Genomic DNA, 21,115 nt, shown 5'->3' with positions numbered 1-21,115 from the left:
TAAGCGCCCAACATACAGAGGCTACGGTCCTCATCGCAGAGGACGCCAGTTCGATTCCCGACTGGTCGACCATTTCCTGCATGTCTCCCCCACTCTCTACTCCCCAAATTTCCCTTTCTCTCTTCAGCTGTCCTATGGAATAAAGGCAAAAAGACCCAAAAATATAACTTAAAGCATACATTTACATTTACATACATATACACATTATAGCATACATTTTTTTAAAATGTCTTTGCATATTTCGTCGTAAACGGTAGCGCATAAGCATGATGTCCTCCATCTTTTAAACAGCCTAACAGGTGTGGTCAACCTGCCGTTAGCACCTGTAATGGTAGGGTCTACCGCCATTAAATGTAATGCTTTGTTGGGGCGTTAACCTGGCTCATGCATACCGCTAATCCGTATTTTTTTTCACCATTAGTACAAACGGCCCGTTATTATCGCTAATGGCTGCACGTGCATACGGGCCCTGATTGATTGATTGATTGATTGATTGATTGAAGTCGGTATCATGAATCTGTTTAAGAAAAGGACAGATATTTCCTCATGACATGCTCCTTAATGGATGTCTCCAATAAGATAGACATACTGACACCAGCTGTGCTCATAAGGTGAAGCTAACAATTATAATGATACCTGTAGTAACAGCTGGGTGATAGTAGCACCTACTAGGAGCAATCCAGATGCATAAAAAGAGAGAATGCTCCCAGAGCAGCCCAGATTGTCTGATTGATTCCCATTATTTATTCACTGTGTAATTGTTATGCTGTCCAATACTCCACAGAGGTCTGTTTGCGTAGGAGTGACTGCATTGTGCATAGTGATGTTAGCAGCTATGCAGCAGGGGAGCAGTCAGACTGAAGCTGAAGAGCATGGCTGCAGCAGAACAGCAGAGGCAAAAAAGGAAGATTGAGAAAATATTTTTTATGCTCTCTCATAAAGAGTTTAATTGGCACAGAGCTGCTCTTTGCTTCAACTACACGGAATGTCTCTCTGGAGACGCACACAGATGTCACTTTCTCAGGAGGACACAGTCACCTCATTATGTCCTGGCGAAATGTTGCAGTGACTCACATGCATGGAAGAAACCACAGGGAGTGGGCAGTGGAGGAGCGTATATTATATCTATAGAAGGAAAAGGCTTCATGAAGGATTTGAAACATTTTCAAACTGTTGTAGGACTGGACAGATATGCTTAAAATCTTTTCTACTGTGCCTTCTACAGATTTGTTATGTCCTGCAAACATTCTGGCAAACACTGTGATTCTTCTTGGGAGAGTTGAGAGCATCTCTGAAACTTATATTAGAAACTTGGATAAATCACATCATTTCTTGCTGGAGTTGGTGTACTAAAGGTTTGTGGTTGTACTGAAGGTGTTAAGGGTGCATCCGATCATGAATTTTGTTTTGCTTTTTTGCAGCCAGCTTTATTCCAACATTCATGACTGTCTGACAGCTCGTTTTTCGTTTGAAAACCCCTCACACCCAAATGGACCTGATGGAAGGAGTGCTGTTCATCGAGTCTGTGCGTTTACAAAAGAAAACTGATTTAATGGAGCTAAAGTAAGCAGGGCTACGTTTCTGTCGGAAACTTTCATTCTTCAGAAGGCTTTTTATATCACTTTGCATGCTCATGCAGTACAGCGTTAATGATTTTTTTCTTTACCCTGCCTTCAATTGTTGCTGCTCAAAACAATATTGACTTGACTCACACTTCGGTTAGTAAAATCAAATCAAACCTATGAAGCTGACTATGGAAACTGAATAAATCCCAAGAAGCACAAATGTATTTGAAAGTAAAGGTTGTCTTTGGCAGTTGGGACAACATCAGAGGGGAACATGAGTGAAGGGTGACTTTTGATTTGCCAGTTTTTGCAAGCTGTGACACTTAGGCTATTTTCACACTGTAAGGCTTAATGCTCAATTCCGATTTTTTGCTCAGATCTGATTTTTTTGTTTGCCTGTTCACATTACCATCTATAATGTGACCTGTATCCAAATCCAGTGTGAACTGTTAGAAGCTCCGAACTGCCCCGCATGCCCATAGAAGAGTAACAATGACATCACATGCAGCTGTTTCAAAAACGTAAACATGGAGGAAGTCAGCATTTTCGCCTTTGTTACAAAGTTTTTGTGCAGTGGGAGCCGGAGAATGAATGACCAGGTGCGGAGGAAGTGTCACCGCATATATTTATAAGGTCCAAGACCTCGCTGTCTCTCCATTGACTTGCTCCATCTTTGCTATATTTTTATTCCATTTTTGCAAGGCTACCGCTGCGCAGAATTGTGACGTGTGTCGCTATAAAGTTACGTGAAAGTATCAAATGTGCATCAAATCTGCCTTGGCCATTCACACTGAGGTCGCATTGAAAAAAATCTGATCTGTATCTGATTCAGGACCACATATGGAAATGGTCTAAATCTGATTTGAAAAACATCTGATTTGGGTGTTCACACTGTCTCTAAAAAATCTGACCTGGTCACTTGACCCCCAAAAAATTGTATTTGGGCCACTTTTGCCTGCAGTGTGAACATAGCCTTAGTGTCCTCTCTTTCTGTGGTTAAACATCAAGTCAGAACCCTCTGGTCACCCTTGTTTTTGTCGGTTTGATTGGAAGGATTTTTAATTAAGGGACATATTCAACAGACAACCTTCAGCTGGTTGCTACAAACGGATTGGCCTCTTTTGGAAAAGCAGAACCTCCATGTTTGGATGCATTTTTTTTTTTATCCACATCAAGCTTCTGCACACATATTACAGTTTGACTCTTGCATCCTCTATAGCATCTGGTGTATGAAGCCCTAGCGTAGGCAAATGGAGCTCTGTTTACTTTTGGTCTTTAGCTCTCGATGAGAAACAAAAGAAACTACACCAAGGCAAGGCTGTTCTCATTAGGCTCGGTATCCACGAGGAGCTGGCCCAGATAAACCTGCTCAGCAAGTCTTTCCCTGCAGAGCTACTGTTACTGTGCTAGATATGCAAAACTGAGGCAGCACATAGCAGAACATACTCTGTGGTTAGCAAGATTTAAAGTCTCACAGAGCTGCAGTCCAATCAGCCCCAAATCTTTGTGTGTGGGTGTGTGTGTGTGCCTGTGCGTGTAGGCGAGACAGTGAGACTGAGAGTGTGAGTGAAAGTAATCCTGCGTTTGTAATAATTGGGTTTAGTCAAGAGTTACACGGTCTTAAGAGCATTGCACACTCGCCTGTGATTGATAAAACTGTCTTGGCGTTGTTGCTTTAGTAAGTCTATAAGTAGCACCTAGCTGTGAAAAGGTGCAGCATCAGGCAAACTCACATGCACACACCCCCTATGTTTACAGAGATGATTGGATTTTTGGCAACAGCTCGTTGAACAGCACAATTAGTTCATTTGGAGTCCTTTTAATTTCCAGGCTGTAAATAGTAGCAATAAAAGAATGTGTGTGGTGGATGATTCAAGTGATGTAAACATAAAACAGCTTTTAAGCATCAGCACTTTAACACGTGTGTTTTCTGGAAGGAGCTGAGCACTAAAGGCAAAAAACACCTCAGCTTGCTTACAAAACGATTGCTCTCGTCAATAACTCTCAGCTTAAAATCACTACACCCCTATCATATCATACGATTCATGTTTATCAGATTAAGTAGATTTAGTATACTGCTTCTATAGCACAGTCCTGCTATTCCATCATGTAACTATGGTAAATATAACACATTTTTCTGTTGGATGTTATGTATAGGATTATTTTCCACTGCACAGAATTAAACATCTGTACAGAAGGTGAGGACACTTAAGAGTTTTTGAACATGTCAGTTTGAAAAGGAAAACAAAACCTTCATCCCTCTCTCTGTGCTCACTCTGTCAGTAAAAATAGGTTATTTAATCTTTTATGCAGAAAGTGTGCCGTGTACCTCTTACAAACAATATATAAGATAAGATGTACTGAGAGAAGGTAATAGAGATCTGACCTTTAGCTTTATTAAAAGTCTTCAAAACCAGTGTAAATGTTAAAGAAGTTAAAAGGGAGTGAATAAGTTTGATTTGTTTTGAAAAATGTATAAAGAGTTCATAAAAAAAGAGTTTAATAGCTTAAACGGAGCAGAAAATGTTAAAAGCAGATAGAGCTTTCAGGTTTGTATGCCGTTAAAAGCTAATGTAGCGCCATGAATACCACCTCGATGTTTAACATGTTTTTTACTTGACCTGACTGATGAGGAGTAATAAAGGAATCTTAAAAAATCTTCAAGGACTTAATTTAAGACACTTGAGGATGTGTCATTGGGGACCATAATCGAATTGATTTGAAGAACAGCTTAGTTTTCTGGAAATACCTTGTGTAATTGATAAGGATTGGCGATGACAGTTTTAAACACTTCCCTGAATATCAGGATCAATAAGCATTATGTCTTCGAATCTGCTGATGACCCTGATCTTGGTCCTGTATTAACAGATCGTATTCACTGGTTCAAAAAGTATTTTTCAGTCAACAATGTGTCCAAAACTAAAGAGATGGCAATGGATTTGAGGAAGAATTTATTGATCATCACTCCAGTGGTGATATATGGACAAGAAGTGAAGACTGTGCACAATATTGTGGCACCATTATGAATGACAAGCTGACCTTTGAACCTCAGGTAGATGCTGTGAGCAGGAAAGACCATCAAAGAATGTGTCTATCAAAAACTGCACAATTTCAAAGTTGACAAGGGTTTTCTGCAAATGTTTTCTGTTTGCTTTTATGAATCTGTTATCACATTCTCTTTCATTCGTTTTTGTATGGATCCCTTAATCTAAAAACACGGAAATAAGTTGCTGGCCATCGTCAATATGTTCTGCAAAATTGAAGGCACTACTTTGAATGATTTGAGATATTCAAACTAAAGAGCCACGACGATCTCAATTGATCCAAACCTGCAGTTTAAAGAGTTCTTGTTGCTTCTGTGTTGCCGCAGATACATACTCGCTGCATGCAGAAAAACAAACTAAAACATCCTTTGTTGCAGCAGCCCTTAGCCTTTTAAACAGCTCAACTTGTATTTACAATATCTATGTACTGCCATTGCCTTTGATCAATTAAGAGTGTCATTTATGTCCCATTTCTTTTTCTTAATATTCTACTGTCTGTGTGATGGTTGTGAGGCACTGCACAAATTGCTCCTCAGGGATAATAAAGATATCCCTGATCTGTAATATAGGTCATCCAATACAAGAAGTATGTATGTAACCAAGCATTAAGTACACAACAGGTATCTTAACTTGATGCGTTATCCACATTCTGTCTGTGCTGAAAAATACTGAGGTTTTATACCTGCTCTTCATTGAATAGCACATATATAGCAGGACTCACCTTGGTCTAGAGACTTGGCAGGCGCCCAGCTTTTGAAGTAGTCATCCTGAGTGGAAACACATCACAAAAAAACTGGGTTAAGAAAAAATAACTCCATGCCGAGGATAACACTGAATTATTTTGTAGAGCAGAGAGAACAGCCCAATACTAAGACACACTGCTGTTAAAACATGTCCTTATTCTCATCGCCTTTTGGTTCTCGTACTTTGTTTAAGTGAATCATTTCAGTGGACATGGGAAACAAACAGGGGTAGAAACTTGTTTGAATGTCTAAAAATGGACACAAGTATACAGTACAGAAAGCAGCTCAGCTGCTAGGATGTTCCAAAAATTCAAATTCGAAGAAAAGTTCAATATTGTTATTGTTCACACAGGGAACAGTCTACACTCACAGAGAGAGCCGCAGAAAATAAAATATTAAAACAGAAAATAATTGGCTTGCCTCAGTTGAGCTTAGCTGAGGAGAGCTTTGGATTTATTAAGCAAAATACACTTCATTTAAAGCGGATTCCCTGCCCACAACTCTCCTATTCTGTAGAGCAATTAAAAACCCAGTTACATACTGCATACGGTTGTGTAGAGTGACATGCAAATGATAGACTGAGAACTTGACTAACAATGTAAACAGGAGTGGTATAGGTGGTGTGTTTTCAGTGTGCAATAGCAGACATTGAATAAGAACAGTAGCAGAAAAGGTAGTTGTGAGTTTTAACCGACCACCACGTTGGTGTTCACATGATCTGCCTGAAACTTCACTGTCAGCAGGAGATCAGCCTGTTTGTGTCAGCTAGATGAATTTAAATCTTATATGCACTGTAAAGTTTCTAACACACTTCTATTGAAGCAGGTAAGGACATTTTGCATGTTTATTATTTACTATCAGTCCATAACATCCTCATCATAGTATGCTTTAAATGCTGAAGACTGAGAGATAATGCATGGTTCAACAAATGTTATAATAATTTGTTATGAAATGAGGTAGTTAGGGCTGTTTCTTTTAAACATGAGCTATATCAGCACTGCATACACAGGTGTGTGTATACACAAACACTCAGAAGCACACACACAGTGTTGGTGTCTGCATTTAAAGTATTGCCTGCAGCGAACCATATGTGTGTCAGCAGGGAGTGAGCCTGTGTCAGTGACACTATGTGAACTGGGCAGAGTAAACCTGCTGGGTTTGAAAGCAAGATCTCTGCCTTCTTTATTATTAAATACAAGAGAGTAGGGAGGGGAGAGAGAGAGAGAAAGAGAGAGAGCTAGAGAGGCTGTAAGAGACAGAAAAAGAGCTGGGGGGAGTGTAGAGAGACAGAGAGAGAGGAAGAGAGAGAGACAGGCACAAACAGACAGACAGAAATGAAGTGAAGCAGTTGTAAGAAAGAGTCGAGAAAATGGACAGTTGACCTACTCATTCAGTGCCTGTTCTATAAATGACGACTGCCGACACTTGAGCCAACTAAAAAGTTTGAAATGAGGAGATGAAACCTAATTAACTTCTCCCTTAGGTCCTCCCTTCTTTTTTCTCTTGTTTTATGTCCATCTGTTCTGCTCCGTCCCTATTATAAAATGAACTTTTAAGACAGTGAAAGTGAAAAGTAGGATGTTACCGTGGCAAAAGTCAGTTCAGGCAGACATTCATACAAGTCTGAGTCAATCACAGTTTTATTCTATGCTTCTTCCGTGACACTGACCTTTCATACTGTCAACACCATATACAAAAAAGCTCTTGGATTTGTTCATTATCATTACTAGAAGTTTAGAGTGTACTGTATACAGGTGATAAAATGTATGTGCCAAAGCTCTGATCAGGAAATGCTTTCATCCTTCATATCTGATGTGAACTGATTATTTTAATAAGATAAGACAATTCTACAAAACATGAAAACTGTATGTGAAGACATCACAATTTAAACACAAGCACAGCAACATATAGTAAAAGATTACAAATGCATTTCACAAAAACAACATTACAACAATAAACAAAAAGCAAAAGCAATTTTTCAAAACTGACTGGTAAGATAAAGTTTTGAGGTTATTGGAGCTGCCGTTAACACTCATTACTTGAAGCCCTGTTTTATTGAATTTGAGCAGACATTGGGAAATTATTTTCCACATGTGGTGAGTGGAGTAAAAGAAGGTTCATCTTGCTTGTGAGCAGGTGCAGTAATCGATACAGAAATATTGTAAAAATGTTAGGCATGTAAATTGAAAACGGTCCTTTTTTGAATTTATGTTTGACCACAAACAGATCAGAAAACATGGTTTTATATGAACTTCTTAGTTCCACTTAAATGAAATTACATGCAACAGCATAAAGTAGCAAGATGACGATGGAGATCAATAAAATAGTTTAAATCAATGTTTTAGCCAATTAAAGGGTCCTGAAATCTTGTGAAAAGCCTTCAGAGGAACAGAAGTAATTATGGCAACATTAAAGCCCATTTTTTTTAAATGAGGTGAACAACAATTTATATAAGTGTAACTTACTGTACACGTGTCTACATTCTTTTGGCCATGCACAAGCATAGGCTTTCCTGAGCTGTGTTGCATCAGAATGACAGACATGTAAACTAATCACAGGTTTGCATTACCGAAGGCTTAACTTTTATTACACTTCAGAAACTCTGATACAAATTACAGCATTTGCTTTAGGGGAGGAACTCTATCAAACAACTACAGTAACATTTTAAATGAAACTTGATACCACATTAAGTCCAACAAGGTAAAAAACCCTGCTGCATTTAAATCAGCAGCACCTCTCCAGCTCTTCAACAAATACCTGAGGCTTCCATGAGGTTACTGTAGAACATTTTATGAAAGTATTATCAAATTACAAACAGAATGGATTGTGTGACTTACCTCTGCTTCCTTTAAATGATGCAGAGCAGAGAGGCGGAGGAAAAGAGGGGAGAGAGGAAAGAGAGAAAGAAAGGTCAGTGATAGCGCCACAGTATGCTATGTCTGTAAGATCTGTTACAACCCAGTGTTACTCACTATGAATACTGAGCTCAGCTCCAGAGGCTTGTTTAATAGGAATCAGATTCTGAGGGTGGTGAAATACCAAAGGACCCACACATACACACACTCACACACACACGCACAGCCTAAGAAGAAAGCCTTATTTGATGAGGCATGTAATTTAAAACACATCTAGGACAAATTGTACAGGCTTGGAGTGGAGGCACGGTGTGAGGTAAAGACAGAATAGACTATCAAAGATGGTGAGGCGGGAGGTAGTGGTTGAGGAAAAGATAAAAAATGGTTATGAAATCAGTGCCTTTTATATGTGCTACTCAGAGGTGGGTAGTAACGAGTTACATTTACTCCGTTACATGTACTTGAGTAGTTTTTTCAAAAAATTGTACTTCTGAGAGTATTTGTTTTGCAGAGTACTTTTTACTCCTACTCAAGTACATTTGTGTTAAAAAATATGTACTTTTACTTCGTTACATTGGGCTGTCCAGTCGCTACTTTTACCGTTCCTTTTTTTCTTCATTTTATATTGTTTTATACTTAGCCGATCTTTCACGCAGCTCCTTCTGATCCAGAGCTACAAATAGCCTCAACACTGAATGAACGGAGAAGTAGCTCCGCCCCCTCCTCCACCTACAGCTGGGGAGAGAGGCTGCGTAATACCTGCGTCCCCTTTGGAGGAACATGTTTACCCTGTACCCAACATCCGGACTCTCTCATAACTTCTAAATGACGAGGAGAAACAGTCACATTACGTGCTGCTTACTTTGTCTATACGGTGGAAATCTTGAGCTTATAGAACAGTTAAATCTTAAAAAGCATGTCATGGTGAGTTATCAGTGAGGTAAGCTAAGGATCATACTAGTTAATATTAAATCTTAAAAAGCATGTCATGGTGAGTAATCAGTGAGGTAAGCTAAGGATCATACTGGTTAATATTAAATCTTAAAAAGCATGTCATGGTGAGTAATCAGTTAGGTAAGCTAAGGATCATACTAGTTAATATTAAATCTTAAAAACATGTTATAGTGAGTTATCAGTTAGGTAAGCTTAGGATCATACTGGTTAACATTAAATCTTAAAAGCATGTTAGAAATGTTGGAAAGTAATCTAAAGTAACTTATAAGAGCAGTAAGGTAGCATGCTAATAAAAACAGCCCCTTCTGAAGCTCAACAGTCACCTCAGAGAGATTCTTCAGGACTGAGTTCATGGCCTTTTTAAACACTTCCAAGTTGTTTTAGCACTTTCATGTTATGTTTTTAAGTAAGATGTACTGAAAATAAGTTAAAGGTTAAAAAAGAAAGTTTGGAAGGCATAGATACATTTTTTATTGTAATGTTGGAGTATTAATGTTCTGGAGTTCTGATGACATCTCAGACAGTTTGAAGTTCTAGCTTGTTTTAAAAAATGAAAGCTGGTACATTAGTTTGTGCACATTGCAGCTTCTGTTTCTTTAATGTTTGAAAGTAAACCATGCCTAACAGCATTCATTTTGGCATTTTCCTATTTATGTCACTTTATTAAAGGCAGTGTGCACTTCACATTGTTATTTGCATTTCCAATACAGTACAATTTGATATATGATACTCACAAGTTACTCACTACTTGAGTAGTTTTTTTTTTTAGGTACTTATTTACTCTTACTCAAGTACTTATTTCTCTTACTTCTACTTGAGTAACATCATTAGAAAGTAACAGTACTTTTACTTGAGTACTGGTTCGGTTTACTCTACCCACCTCTGGTGCTACTGCATGGTTTGAAGGAGAGGACATCTGAATGGGAGTTTAGGGCTAATGGTGTTCTGCCAATGCAAAACCAAAACAGGCTAACAACATGTTTTAAAATTCAATTTAGCTCTGACAGGGATTTAATTTTTTGCATCGTTTTTACTAAATCAAAGTTAAACCTATCCTAGTTGTCACTTTTCAGTACAAAAAAGAAAATAAAGGTGTCAAAGAAAGAAAGACTGAAAAATAGTCGAGAGGTATACGAAGAGAAAGCTAGCAAAGTAAATAGCTAGCAAATTCTAAAATTGTAGCTAGCTACCCAGTAAAGATAATGCATTTAAAAAAGGAACAAATTCAATAAAACTACATCCTGGTAATTCACTATTTTAGGAGGTTAATCATCATAACATAATGAATCTATTTGCATTTGATCAAGTTGGGGGAAAAAAACTTAACTCTTAAAGAAGATAGCTAACATAGCAGAGTCAAGCAGCAACCTCCGGTCTCAAAATAAGAAGCCCATGCGGAAGTGTTATAAACTGCAATTCATTCAACTGCAGAAACACCGGAAACCAAATACACACCAATTCAAAAAAGACGATCTTTGCAGCATTAAGAAACATGTTTACAGCCTGGTTCAAAAAACGGCTTGGCTCTACGCCGCACACACTGTAACGCAATGGTTTAGAAGATATTAAGATTGCGAGTTTTTGCCCAAATAAGGACATGACTGAGTTGATTGAAAGGCGGGAACCCATAGCTGTTGGCTAGGAGGCTAAAACTCCTCCTCTTTATGTCACACTCTGCCTGGTTGAGTTCAGCATTTCCAATATGGCTGCCGCCATCAATTGGCTTCAAAACAGCGCTCAGGAACAGATGGGCGATGTCACGGATACTACGTCTATTATTTACACAGTCTATGAGCAGAGTAGCATTCCCTGTCATTTTAGATGTTGACAGAAGGACATTGAACAAAAAACATTCAACTTCATAAGACAGTAAATGATCACAGTCAGTACTTCTTTCTTAATTGTTTGTCTGTAATGAGTGGCTGGTGTAGTGTTGTAGAGAGTCTAAAGCCCTTTCAGGTTAACTTGTTTTTATTATTTTAGGCTGCATAAATATAACACTGGAGTTGACCTGGAGCTTTCTATCTTGACGCTCTCTGTGTTGAACCTGCTCTGTACCTGTTTACAACACCCACGGTACCTTTGGCTAACAGCCTGATACAGCAGATATGAAGCTAACAGAAAATAATTCTGAGCGGATAAACAAGATCCTGTGAAATAAACACACTTGTTGTCTTGTTGATTTTCACACCATCTGGTCAATATGCGACATGTTGGTGTTTTCAGCTGAGTTCATTTTGACCTGCAGCTACAAACATGTTGTGTGTATACAAGAGGAAGTGGTTCATCTGTTATCATCAGATAACAGATTTTTCTAGCATTTCTCTGTCCAGTGGAGGACTACAGCTGGAGTGCTAGAGCCTGATATGTACTTTTACTGTTCTTTTACAAGCTGGTCTTACTGTATCTTCCCAGAGGTTGCTACTAGACCTCTTATTATTCACTCTAAGTCTCAGGGATGACCTTTCCTTGCCTAGGACCTCTATTAATATTTTAGTGCGCTCATCTCAAAAGCATTAACTTGCTGTTTAGCTCTGTGACACTGTCCCAATGTCATTCAACCTCTTTAAAGTGATTACAAGGAGATCAAACTCTGTTGTTACAATCATATCGTCTTTGTAAGAGGCAGTGCTAGAGTTTCTTAGTGAGCGAGAAACATACACATTAAAGAAAGTCTTTCAACCATGTCCCTTAAAAATGACAAACACTGTGGCTTGCAACCAAAAATTGAAAAGGTTTAATGAAGTTGTTTGTAGGGTTTAATTAGAATCTGTTTAAATGTAGCACAGCATCTGTCAGTGAATATGTGATTCCTTTATTATGAAACTGTACATGCTGCAGTTTATTTAGTAGCGCCTGTGTTTTAATTACGGTTAATTGACTGTATGTTTGTGTTCAAACACCTCCATGTCGCAGTTATTAAATCCATTAGACGTTGCTGTTTAGCAGCTGAACGATCAAGTGAAACTAGGCTGCAGTGTTCAGACAGTCTCCCCTGAGGAAGAGAAGGGACAGAAGCATAGGAAAAGTGTGAAAACAACTTGGTGAAAATAACAAATCAGCATGTACGGCAGAGTTGTGCTCATTGTGAATCCCTGATTGTTGTGTCAAGGTCAGACTCTCAGCCAGAAATACAAGTTTTGCTGTGGTAAACATAAGATTTAATACTTCCTGTTATGCAGGCCAACACAGACAGGGATGGTATTTTAAACATTGAGTTCCTAACTGTTAAATGCATGAATCTGATTGGTCAAAACCCCTCAATAACAGTGATCAATTTTCAATGCAAAAAAAGAACACTAAGGACAACCTGATTACACGTCACATCAAATCACTCCACATAGAGAAGTCGACATACTTCACATCTGCCTGTTGACACTGTGGCAAAAACATTGCTTTCTGTCTCAGGCTGCTCTTGAGTTGCAAAATAATGACAGTGAACAGGCACAGGTATGAGACATACACTGAATAAAATTTGGATGTTGTATCCGTTATGTCACCCATCTGTTTCTGAAGCACTGCTTTGAGGCCAATTGTCAGTGGCAGCCATATTGCTGCTGTTGAGCGATTGTGACGTAAAGAGGCGGGCTTTGAGCCTCCTAGCCAACAGCTACAGTGTCCCCGCCTGTCAATCAAGCCAGCTGTGCCTCTCATTGAAAGACTCGTAATCTAAATATCTACGAAATTTCTGCATTAGAAAAAAATTCACCTGATCGGGGAATGAGCTATCCAGACTACACTCGTCTTTTGTACCAGGCTGTAAACATGTTTACTTCTGCTGTAAAGATCGTCTTTTTTGAATTGGTGTGCATGTGGTTTCCGATACTTCCAGAGCCAGCCTCAAGTGGACACTCGATGAACTGCAGTTTTTAGCACTTCCGTATTGGACTCATATTTTTAGACCGGAGGTTGTCACTTGGTATGAGAGCAGCCTAAGAAGCTACTGGGCCTCAAACTGATAGAGAAAAGTAGAGCAAGATCCTTTCCTGCAATCCAGGCAACGACATCAGGGCTGGTGAGTGCATGTCGGAATTGCTGATTGCGACAAAGTCACTTAAACCATAAGTGGTAGTGATGCTAACAACAGTGTTTAAAGTTGACATTTGCTTCATTTATGTTTAAAGGTGTGTCAGCTAAAAGGCTAAGAGAAGAAGGAGAGCAGAATGAGGACAGAAATGTCAACATAAATATTCCTGCAGAAGTATTGTTCACCTTGTTTTGCTTAACCTTCAATGAAAATATTATGGTTAATCTGTAAGCAGGCTAATGTTTTCACTTCACCATGAGTTTAATGTTAATTCATCCCAAAGAAGGCTGAGAAGGATCTGCTTCCATGGAGGTATCAGTAACCATAGTGAGACGATGTTTTTAGCTGCATAATAAGCTTCCCGTCAGGGTTAGGGTGCTAATGGTATAACCACCCGCTCACTTGATATCAAATCTGTGTCTATAATGTGCTATAAAGGTGCGTGGTGGTGCCAAAGAACATATCATGTCCAGGCATGTTGAGGGTATTGCACTTTAATTTTTCGCTACTAAGATTTAAGGGTAATATACACAGAGAGTTTGATTATAAGTCTTTTTATAGTAATTATAAATGGGAATGCATGGATCCAACATCTGGAGTACAGATTTCATACATAAAAAGAAAGACAGCTATCTTATTTGTTTTCGGTATTATTCTTAACCTGAGCTAAAGTGCTGGCATCAAAACAGAACTTGGCTTGGTGCATCCCAGGAGGTCATGGAGGTAACACGTTACTGTTGCGCTGATAGGCCATAACTGGTTATCAGCTATGTATGATAAATCCAGTAAAAAAGTTAATAAAATACAAACCAGACAACCAGCTACAAACTGGGTTCAAACTAGGGCTGTATCCAAACGTGGATTGTGCATTATTCATGGAAACTGTCTTAGTCTGCAGCATTTTCATTGGTCTGTTAGTCACAGGGAAAAAAGTAACTCTGTACAGTAGCTTCACCCTGACTGTTGTTTGAGCATATCTGAGACCTTTCTGTAGTGTACTGGCTTTACTTTATTTCATTGAATGAATTAAAAGCCTTTGTAAACGTGATGTAAAGAAACCATTTCTTCACTACCTGGTTGGATGGTGTGTTAGTTACTACAAGCCCTGCTGTCACCAACTGAATCAGTTGAAGGAAACCAGCAATCTTTAAGTTTGTAAAACAGACTGAAGTGAGACGATGTTATATTGTTTACATGGGTTGGCACCACCATACCAAAGCGAATGTTTGCACTTGCATGCTCCAGTCAGAGCACTCAGGTCAACACACCAGGTGCTTCTAGATGTCCCAAGAGTGAGGCTCAAAACTCAAGGGGACTGAGCCTTTGCGGTGGCTGCTCCCACACTGTGGAACAGCCTACCTTTGAATATCAGGCCTGCTCAGACTACTGGAAGCTTTAAATCGTTACTTAAAACACACTTCTTTGCATTGGCATTTAACATCTGTTGAGCGAGACATCTAACATTTTATCTTGCTTTTATTTATTGTGGCTTTTTTATTTTTATTTTAAACTATTTGTTTTTATTGATTGTGTTTTTAAGATTGTACAGCATTTTGGTCAACGGCAGTCATTTTAAAATGTGCTATATAAATAAAATTTGACTTGACTTGACTTGTTTTTAGATAACATTCAGTCTCCTAGCTGGTGATGCAATACTTTGTGATGAATATTACAGCTACTGCTGTTAGCATTTTCGTTGAGCTGGAGCTTAAATATTTCCTTTTCCACCCACGATACAGTATGTATGGTACATGAATAGGTACATTAATATCATGGACTTGTAATGACAAGTTGACAACAGGCTAACACTTTGGACAAGTTGATGAGACAAATATTTAGTTGGGGTCTTTTTCTGTGTCTAAACTGGTGAAGTAAAGACACATTTGCTGGATATGAACGAGCAAAGTAACCTGTGCTTTAATTTTACTTGTGAGGACAGTCTCTCAAAGTCCTTCATTTTTGTGATGACCTCCTCACAGTCTTTGTGTCTCCTGGGTCTCCAGCAGGTCAGCTCATCTTTTACACCACTTCAGTTTAAAGTAAAGGCCTGAGAACTCATCTGATAGTCAATCCCTGAGGAAGTGTGTGATGGGAAAACGTATAGAAGGAATGGAATCCATTCAAAGAGGAACCTAAGTGAGAATGGCTACAGCCCAATTAGCACCACTGAAAATTAGTGTGTCTATGTGTGTGCATGAGTGGCCATGGGTGTATGTGCGTGTGTGTGTGTGTGCGTGTGCATGGGCTTATACTCTCAAGTTGGTATTGGTTTGCACAAATACTCGCATTAACATTAAAATAGGCAAAGCAGTGCCCGATGTGCTGACTGAGGATGTCATAATCAGGGGATGAGGATGCAAATCAGGGCTCTCTGTGGAAACTAAACAGCATTAAAAATTTACTCTGTACTTTCTGCATTATATTCATCCGTCTGGATGCTTGCCCAGTTCACTCCCTCCTTCTTCTTTTCTCCTTAGAGTCCAATTCATTCCCTTCCCCTCTTCTTCCTCTTGTTTCTTCTTCTCTACTCAGTCTCTGGTCTTTAGGCTGCAGTTTACTCAAAGACAAGTGATGGTCTGGGCTCATATCTGCATCAGTCTGTGAAAGCTGATATATGAGCTTTAAATAACAGAGCAGAGAAGAGAGTGGATTTTGGAGACAGTGTATCAGATTACTTTAGTGTTGGGCATCTAGAGCAGGGAGACATACCGCGGAGGTACAATAGATATTGTTTGCTTCAGCTACAGCACTGAATGGAAACACACTTTAGGTTTAAAAGAGCAATTCATCAAAACCGAGAGCAATGGTACAAAAAAGCATGTTCAAAACCTTATATAAAGTTCAACAGGAGCAATTTAAACAAATCCAGCAAAACTATGTCAGATCACTTCCTGTAAATTGCATTTAAAAATATTTTTTGTGATTTTCAAAGGATGTTACATCAGCCTCTGATCAATAGAGGCTTGGCCTATACATGAAAGCATTACCATATAGTAATTTTATGTAAAAAATGACTTGGATCAGTTCTTGGCTAATGAGTTTGGGGGCATTACATTACACTTTAATGTTGTGACAGAAGCTCAGTACGCTTTAATGTGAGGTTATGAGGGTAGGCCTCAACCAGCTGAGTATAAACTCATCTGTCAGCAGTGCTATCACTGCTTATTACTGCTGCAGCAGAGTCAGACTGAGCACATTTACGGCTACAGTGAGAGCAGAGGAGTTTGGTTCATCGTGGTCAGCAGGTAATAATTATCAACAGATGGTGGTATGTGTAATTGTAGAAGGTGTTGAGGCTGAAACAAGTGAGGAATTGATTATTCTGAAATAAAGAAAAAAACACATGATAATCTTGTCTTAGAGCAAAAGCCTGGATGTGAAACTGCTGTGTTAGCCTATTGCTACTGTCACTCTCTTGTTTATGGTTTAAATAAAGTATGATGCCTTTTAAAGGAGACTTCAAACCACTTAAACATAAGGGAAGCTTATGCAGAATTTACAGTATGCAGCAGAATGTGCAACTAATCACCTTCACACAACAACACAACAGAATTTTACATTTTGAGAGTATCCTTTCAGCACTTTTTCTGTGCAGTGTGAGGATTTAATACAAATAGATTCATGTGAAAAAGATTTCAGGGAGCAGAAAATTTTGTTATTTCAAAGCGGCAGAACATTCTGTATGGTTTTGGTGATTTTCAGGTGAAAAGAAGTCTAACTGTCCATTTATACCAGCTAAAGTTACAGTTTTGCAGTAAAACCGTTATTTAATGGCATGTGATAGCTCTACTTGCAGAAAGTAATGTATCATTTCCTTAAGGATATCCTTGGCATATTCTTAGGTTCATGCAAAGGGTTTACACTTAAGATTACAAAGTGTATCTACAGCTGAGATGATGGCATAGACAGAGAATGCCAGATAATGAAGATACACAGTGAGCTAAGGCAGAGGCAACATGCCTAGATTTAGGGTTTGACAAGACTGATGACAAAGGAGGAAGGGAGTGAAGGATGAAGGATACACAGGATCAAAAAGATAGATTGTGGACCTCGAAAAAGAAGGGAAGATGGCAAGGAAATATAAAATGAGATAGGGGGATGGGGTGTGGAGAGTAAGAAGAGAGATGAGTTAGTATTCATGTCCACAGACTCGGGATTGACAGGCAGCATAAACAGACAGGTTACACTGAATATAACGTGGCGCTGACAAGGTGAAGCTACGTGTAACCACCAAGCAGCAGCCTCTGGTGTCGAGAAATTAAGGCAATGCAGAAGTGACAATTTTTACAGTCAATCAATCAATTTATCTATATGGGGCCGCTGTGGCTCAGTGATAGAGTTGGTCGTCCCTCAATCGGAAGGTTGGTGATAAATCCCAGCATCAGAAGTCTCATGCCAAAGTGTCCTTGGGCAAAACACTGAACCCCAAGTTCAGTGTGTGAATGCATGTGAGTGAGAGTAGCTTTACTGATGTACACTCACCACAGCATCCTCTACAATCAGTGTACGAATGTGCTGTGTATGGGTGTATGGCATGTAGTGTCACATCACTGAGACTATGTCCATGTTTATACAGTCTATGCCTACCACTAGGGGTGGGAATTGATAAGATTTTATCAATGTCAATGCCATTGTCGATTCTGCTTATCAATCCAATTCCTTATCAATTTTCTCTCTCACAAAGAAACAACTGGGCTAATAACAGTCCAGGTTTGATCATTGTCTTATATTTCTTCCAGACTGTACCTCCATGTAAGTATCAGATTAACCAATGACAGCATTAGTATTCACAGCCAATCCAGCTGCTCTAAACTGAGACAAACGACTTCTTTTCTCTCTGCTTACTTCCCCCCTTCTCCTCTTGGCTTTCTATTTTTATATCCTCCCTCATTCATCAACTCTCCTCTCCTCTCCTCTCCAGCTGAAAACATCCCTCAACAGAGCAATCTGACTCAAAGCCAAACATCAAAAATGTGCTTCCTCTTCATTCTGTCCTTTCTTTTCACGTTAATGAGGGAAAAACCTTCACCGAGCAGTCTGTTATTCCAAATATCTTTCCATCATAGCACTCTATAGATTTCTTTCTTCTTTCAAATAAACCCCTCCCAGCTGGCTTCCCTTCCTTTCCCTTTAATGTCCTCTTAGTTTCAGGATATTGAACATGAAAAACAATCAATTAGAGTGGAATAAGAGTGAGACAGAGTTGGCTTAACCAGGAAGTTAGAGAGGAAAGAACTAGGAAAAAACAAATCAATCTGGATCCATCATGAAAGGGCCGATGATGGAGGGATAAAAACAGCCATCTCTGCACATTCACAGTGGGAGAAAAGGGGTTTCAAACACAAAACAACTAAGTGAGAGACACAGGTAAGGCATGAATCACAGAAACAATTGGTGCAGAAAGACAGTCAGTGAAGATGAGTGAAACTTTGGACTTATCAGAATGACTGGCTGTCAGGGCATTCACAGCTATATTTCAATCCAAGTGTCGAGTGATTTTTAAGCAAATGTTTAAAAGGCACTTCAAAATGACGATAAATAAAAAATAAAATGCACGAGAAGCGTTTCTAGTGGCAAGTGAAGAAAAAAGGTACTTTTAAAGACAATAACAAGAACTGAGCAGTGAGTACTGTGAGGGCCACAGGATGGGATTCATTGAAATCTAGTTAGTTTGTCAACAAAATACCTTTTAGTTCAGCAAGTTTAGGTGGTGTTTTTTAATCAGAATCTCAGTGAAGTTATCTCAATTCATTAATTAGATGTGTCACAGCATTTATAAGTGCAGAAAAACCTATAAATGAAGGAAAGAACTGGGTGATGGATGGGAAAAGAGGTGTTATTTTCAAGATACCTCACTTTTGAAAATGTTGCTGTTTTTCCCGTTTGGGCTGAACTTAATGAAGGGTCCAACCTTGTTTGCAAAAGTGATTTCAAATCTGTACATTACTTAAGACAAGCTAAAATAGAATGACATCAGAGCAGGGATACTATTGTTGTTACTGTGGATGAACATGTTTAGTTGAATACATTAATAACCATTGTATCCTCACTAGCTGGCAGCAGAATTACCAGTTGGATAAATTAATTATAAACATTTGTATGATTGTAGTCCTGAAATACCAGCCTGTAGCTTCAGTTAATGGCTACTTACACAGTGAAATAATGCTTTACAACCTAAATGTAAATGAGCACAGATGACAAATATAAAGTTGTTTGAAAACTGTGTCTGGTTAAACCAGCATAAAACCACTCTACTGAAGCAATGAGTAACCAGCACAGACATGTAAAAATGTTAACCTGTAAGAAGGACTGAGGCTGGTGATGCTAGCTCTACTATTGTTAGCCACACTTGTCAAACCAATTTGTGATCCTGTTTAGTCATGTTAAATGAAGCTAAGTTTTGACAATTTGTGTGTTTTCTTACCTTGAGATTACTTGTTACTTGGAATTTAAATCTCCATTTAGACAACGATAGGAAAATGATCGATTCAGAATATCTCCAGTGATAACACCTCCAATGGGAAGCATACTTAGATTTGGTCTCATTAAACATTGTTCTTTCGGCTTCGAAGAGATTATTGATTTTTTTTCTATTTTACTGTCTGCAGTTTGTCCATTTGTATAAACAGAGGTGAAAAGTATTACATTTTTGTGCCATTGGGGCTCCGGTTTGACCTCTTGGTTAAGTCAAACACCCCATTTACAGAGGCCATGGACCTCCAACAGGTGGCCCGGGCAATGGTTCCAGCCAACAGCCCCTTTCCCACATGTCACTCCCCACTCTTTTGCCCAGCTTTCTGTGCTATTCACTGTCCTATCCTCTCGAAAAAGAGGCATAAAATCCAGAAAAATACAACATAAAAAAGTGCCATTAATGAGGATAGAAAAGCAGTAACTAAAACTTTGTTACTCACTCATTGCTACCATGCTGCTTTCATTTTTGGAATACCTTATAGCTCATGTGAGAAAATATTGGTTTATGCAGATTTTGGTGACCTTGCGCACAGAGAAACATTATCTCTCTTTGCTAATTTTGACCTGTGCATCTATAAGTTGTGCATCATTACATAAAATCTCTTCCTGTTTTATTTAACGTAACACTCACTGTGATTTGTTTCAATGCAAAATATAAACACAAAGGCTTTTTCAATAGCATGCTGTAAGTCTGAATCATCTGAATCATACCTTATGTTAGCGATAACAGGCATTAGAAGTAATTATATAGTATAATCAGTGTTGTCCCTGATGGTCTTTCATGAATCATAAAAAGGCATCAGAATATATTTCAGTCTGTTTTACAGCCAGGTAAAAAACACCTCACAGGAGCTTTAAAGAAACAGGATAGGGCTTCAGAGGTAGTTAATGGATAGACAACTGAATGACAGACTGTCCCAAACAGTAAGAGTCGTGTAAGTGACAAGGATAAAGAGGAACAAGTAAGGGACATTGTTAAACGCAGAGATGGAGAAAGACCGGAGCAGAATGAGACGAAGGTGAAGCCAGAAAGAAACTGACAGCCAAGAAATAAAAAGTCTGAAACACTGAGCTTGTTATTCAGACATTTTCTCCACATACATTTCTCTCTTCACCTGATGTTTGTCACTGGGAGCTCATTGCCTCCTCACCGTGTGAGCCTCACAGCAGCTCACAGTCATGTTGAGGTCAACCTATAGATCAGAGGCTGGAGGGGAGACAGGCGGGTGGACACAGTGTGATAAATAATAGATAAGAAAGCATGTCACTAGATTAGCTTGACACGGCTACAGGTCTGCTGCCCGCTGCCTCTGATTTTTTGACTGCATGGGTCAAGAAACCAGTTGCAGAGAGAAATAATAGGGAAGTGCTGTTCCTTGTCTTTCGGTCTACTTGACTGCAGGTCTGTCAGACTTAGTGTACTGCAAGTCCAGGTCCTTGATTCTCTTATCTG

General features: G+C 39.0%; 1 protein-coding gene across 3 annotated transcripts in view; it reads right to left on the bottom strand.

Annotated features, from left to right (window-relative positions):
* spock1 (SPARC (osteonectin), cwcv and kazal like domains proteoglycan 1) overlaps window positions 1-21,115 on the bottom strand; it is a 152,681-nt gene that overhangs the window by 64,321 nt on the left and 67,245 nt on the right. For 2 of the 3 annotated variants that reach the window (XM_034690196.1, XM_034690197.1), the window contains 2 exons: window positions 8,190-8,198; window positions 5,331-5,376 (listed from right to left, as the gene is read on the bottom strand). In XM_034690196.1, coding sequence (XP_034546087.1) covers window positions 5,331-5,376; window positions 8,190-8,198 — 55 coding nt within the window. The remainder of the gene's footprint in view (window positions 1-5,330; window positions 5,377-8,189; window positions 8,199-21,115) is intronic. The other variant, XM_034690198.1, reaches the window with a different exon arrangement.

This window comes from Notolabrus celidotus, chromosome 8, assembly GCF_009762535.1.
Source record: "Notolabrus celidotus isolate fNotCel1 chromosome 8, fNotCel1.pri, whole genome shotgun sequence".
Lineage (NCBI taxonomy): Eukaryota > Metazoa > Chordata > Actinopteri > Labriformes > Labridae > Notolabrus > Notolabrus celidotus.
This window is presented reverse-complemented; position numbering and strand designations above follow the sequence as displayed.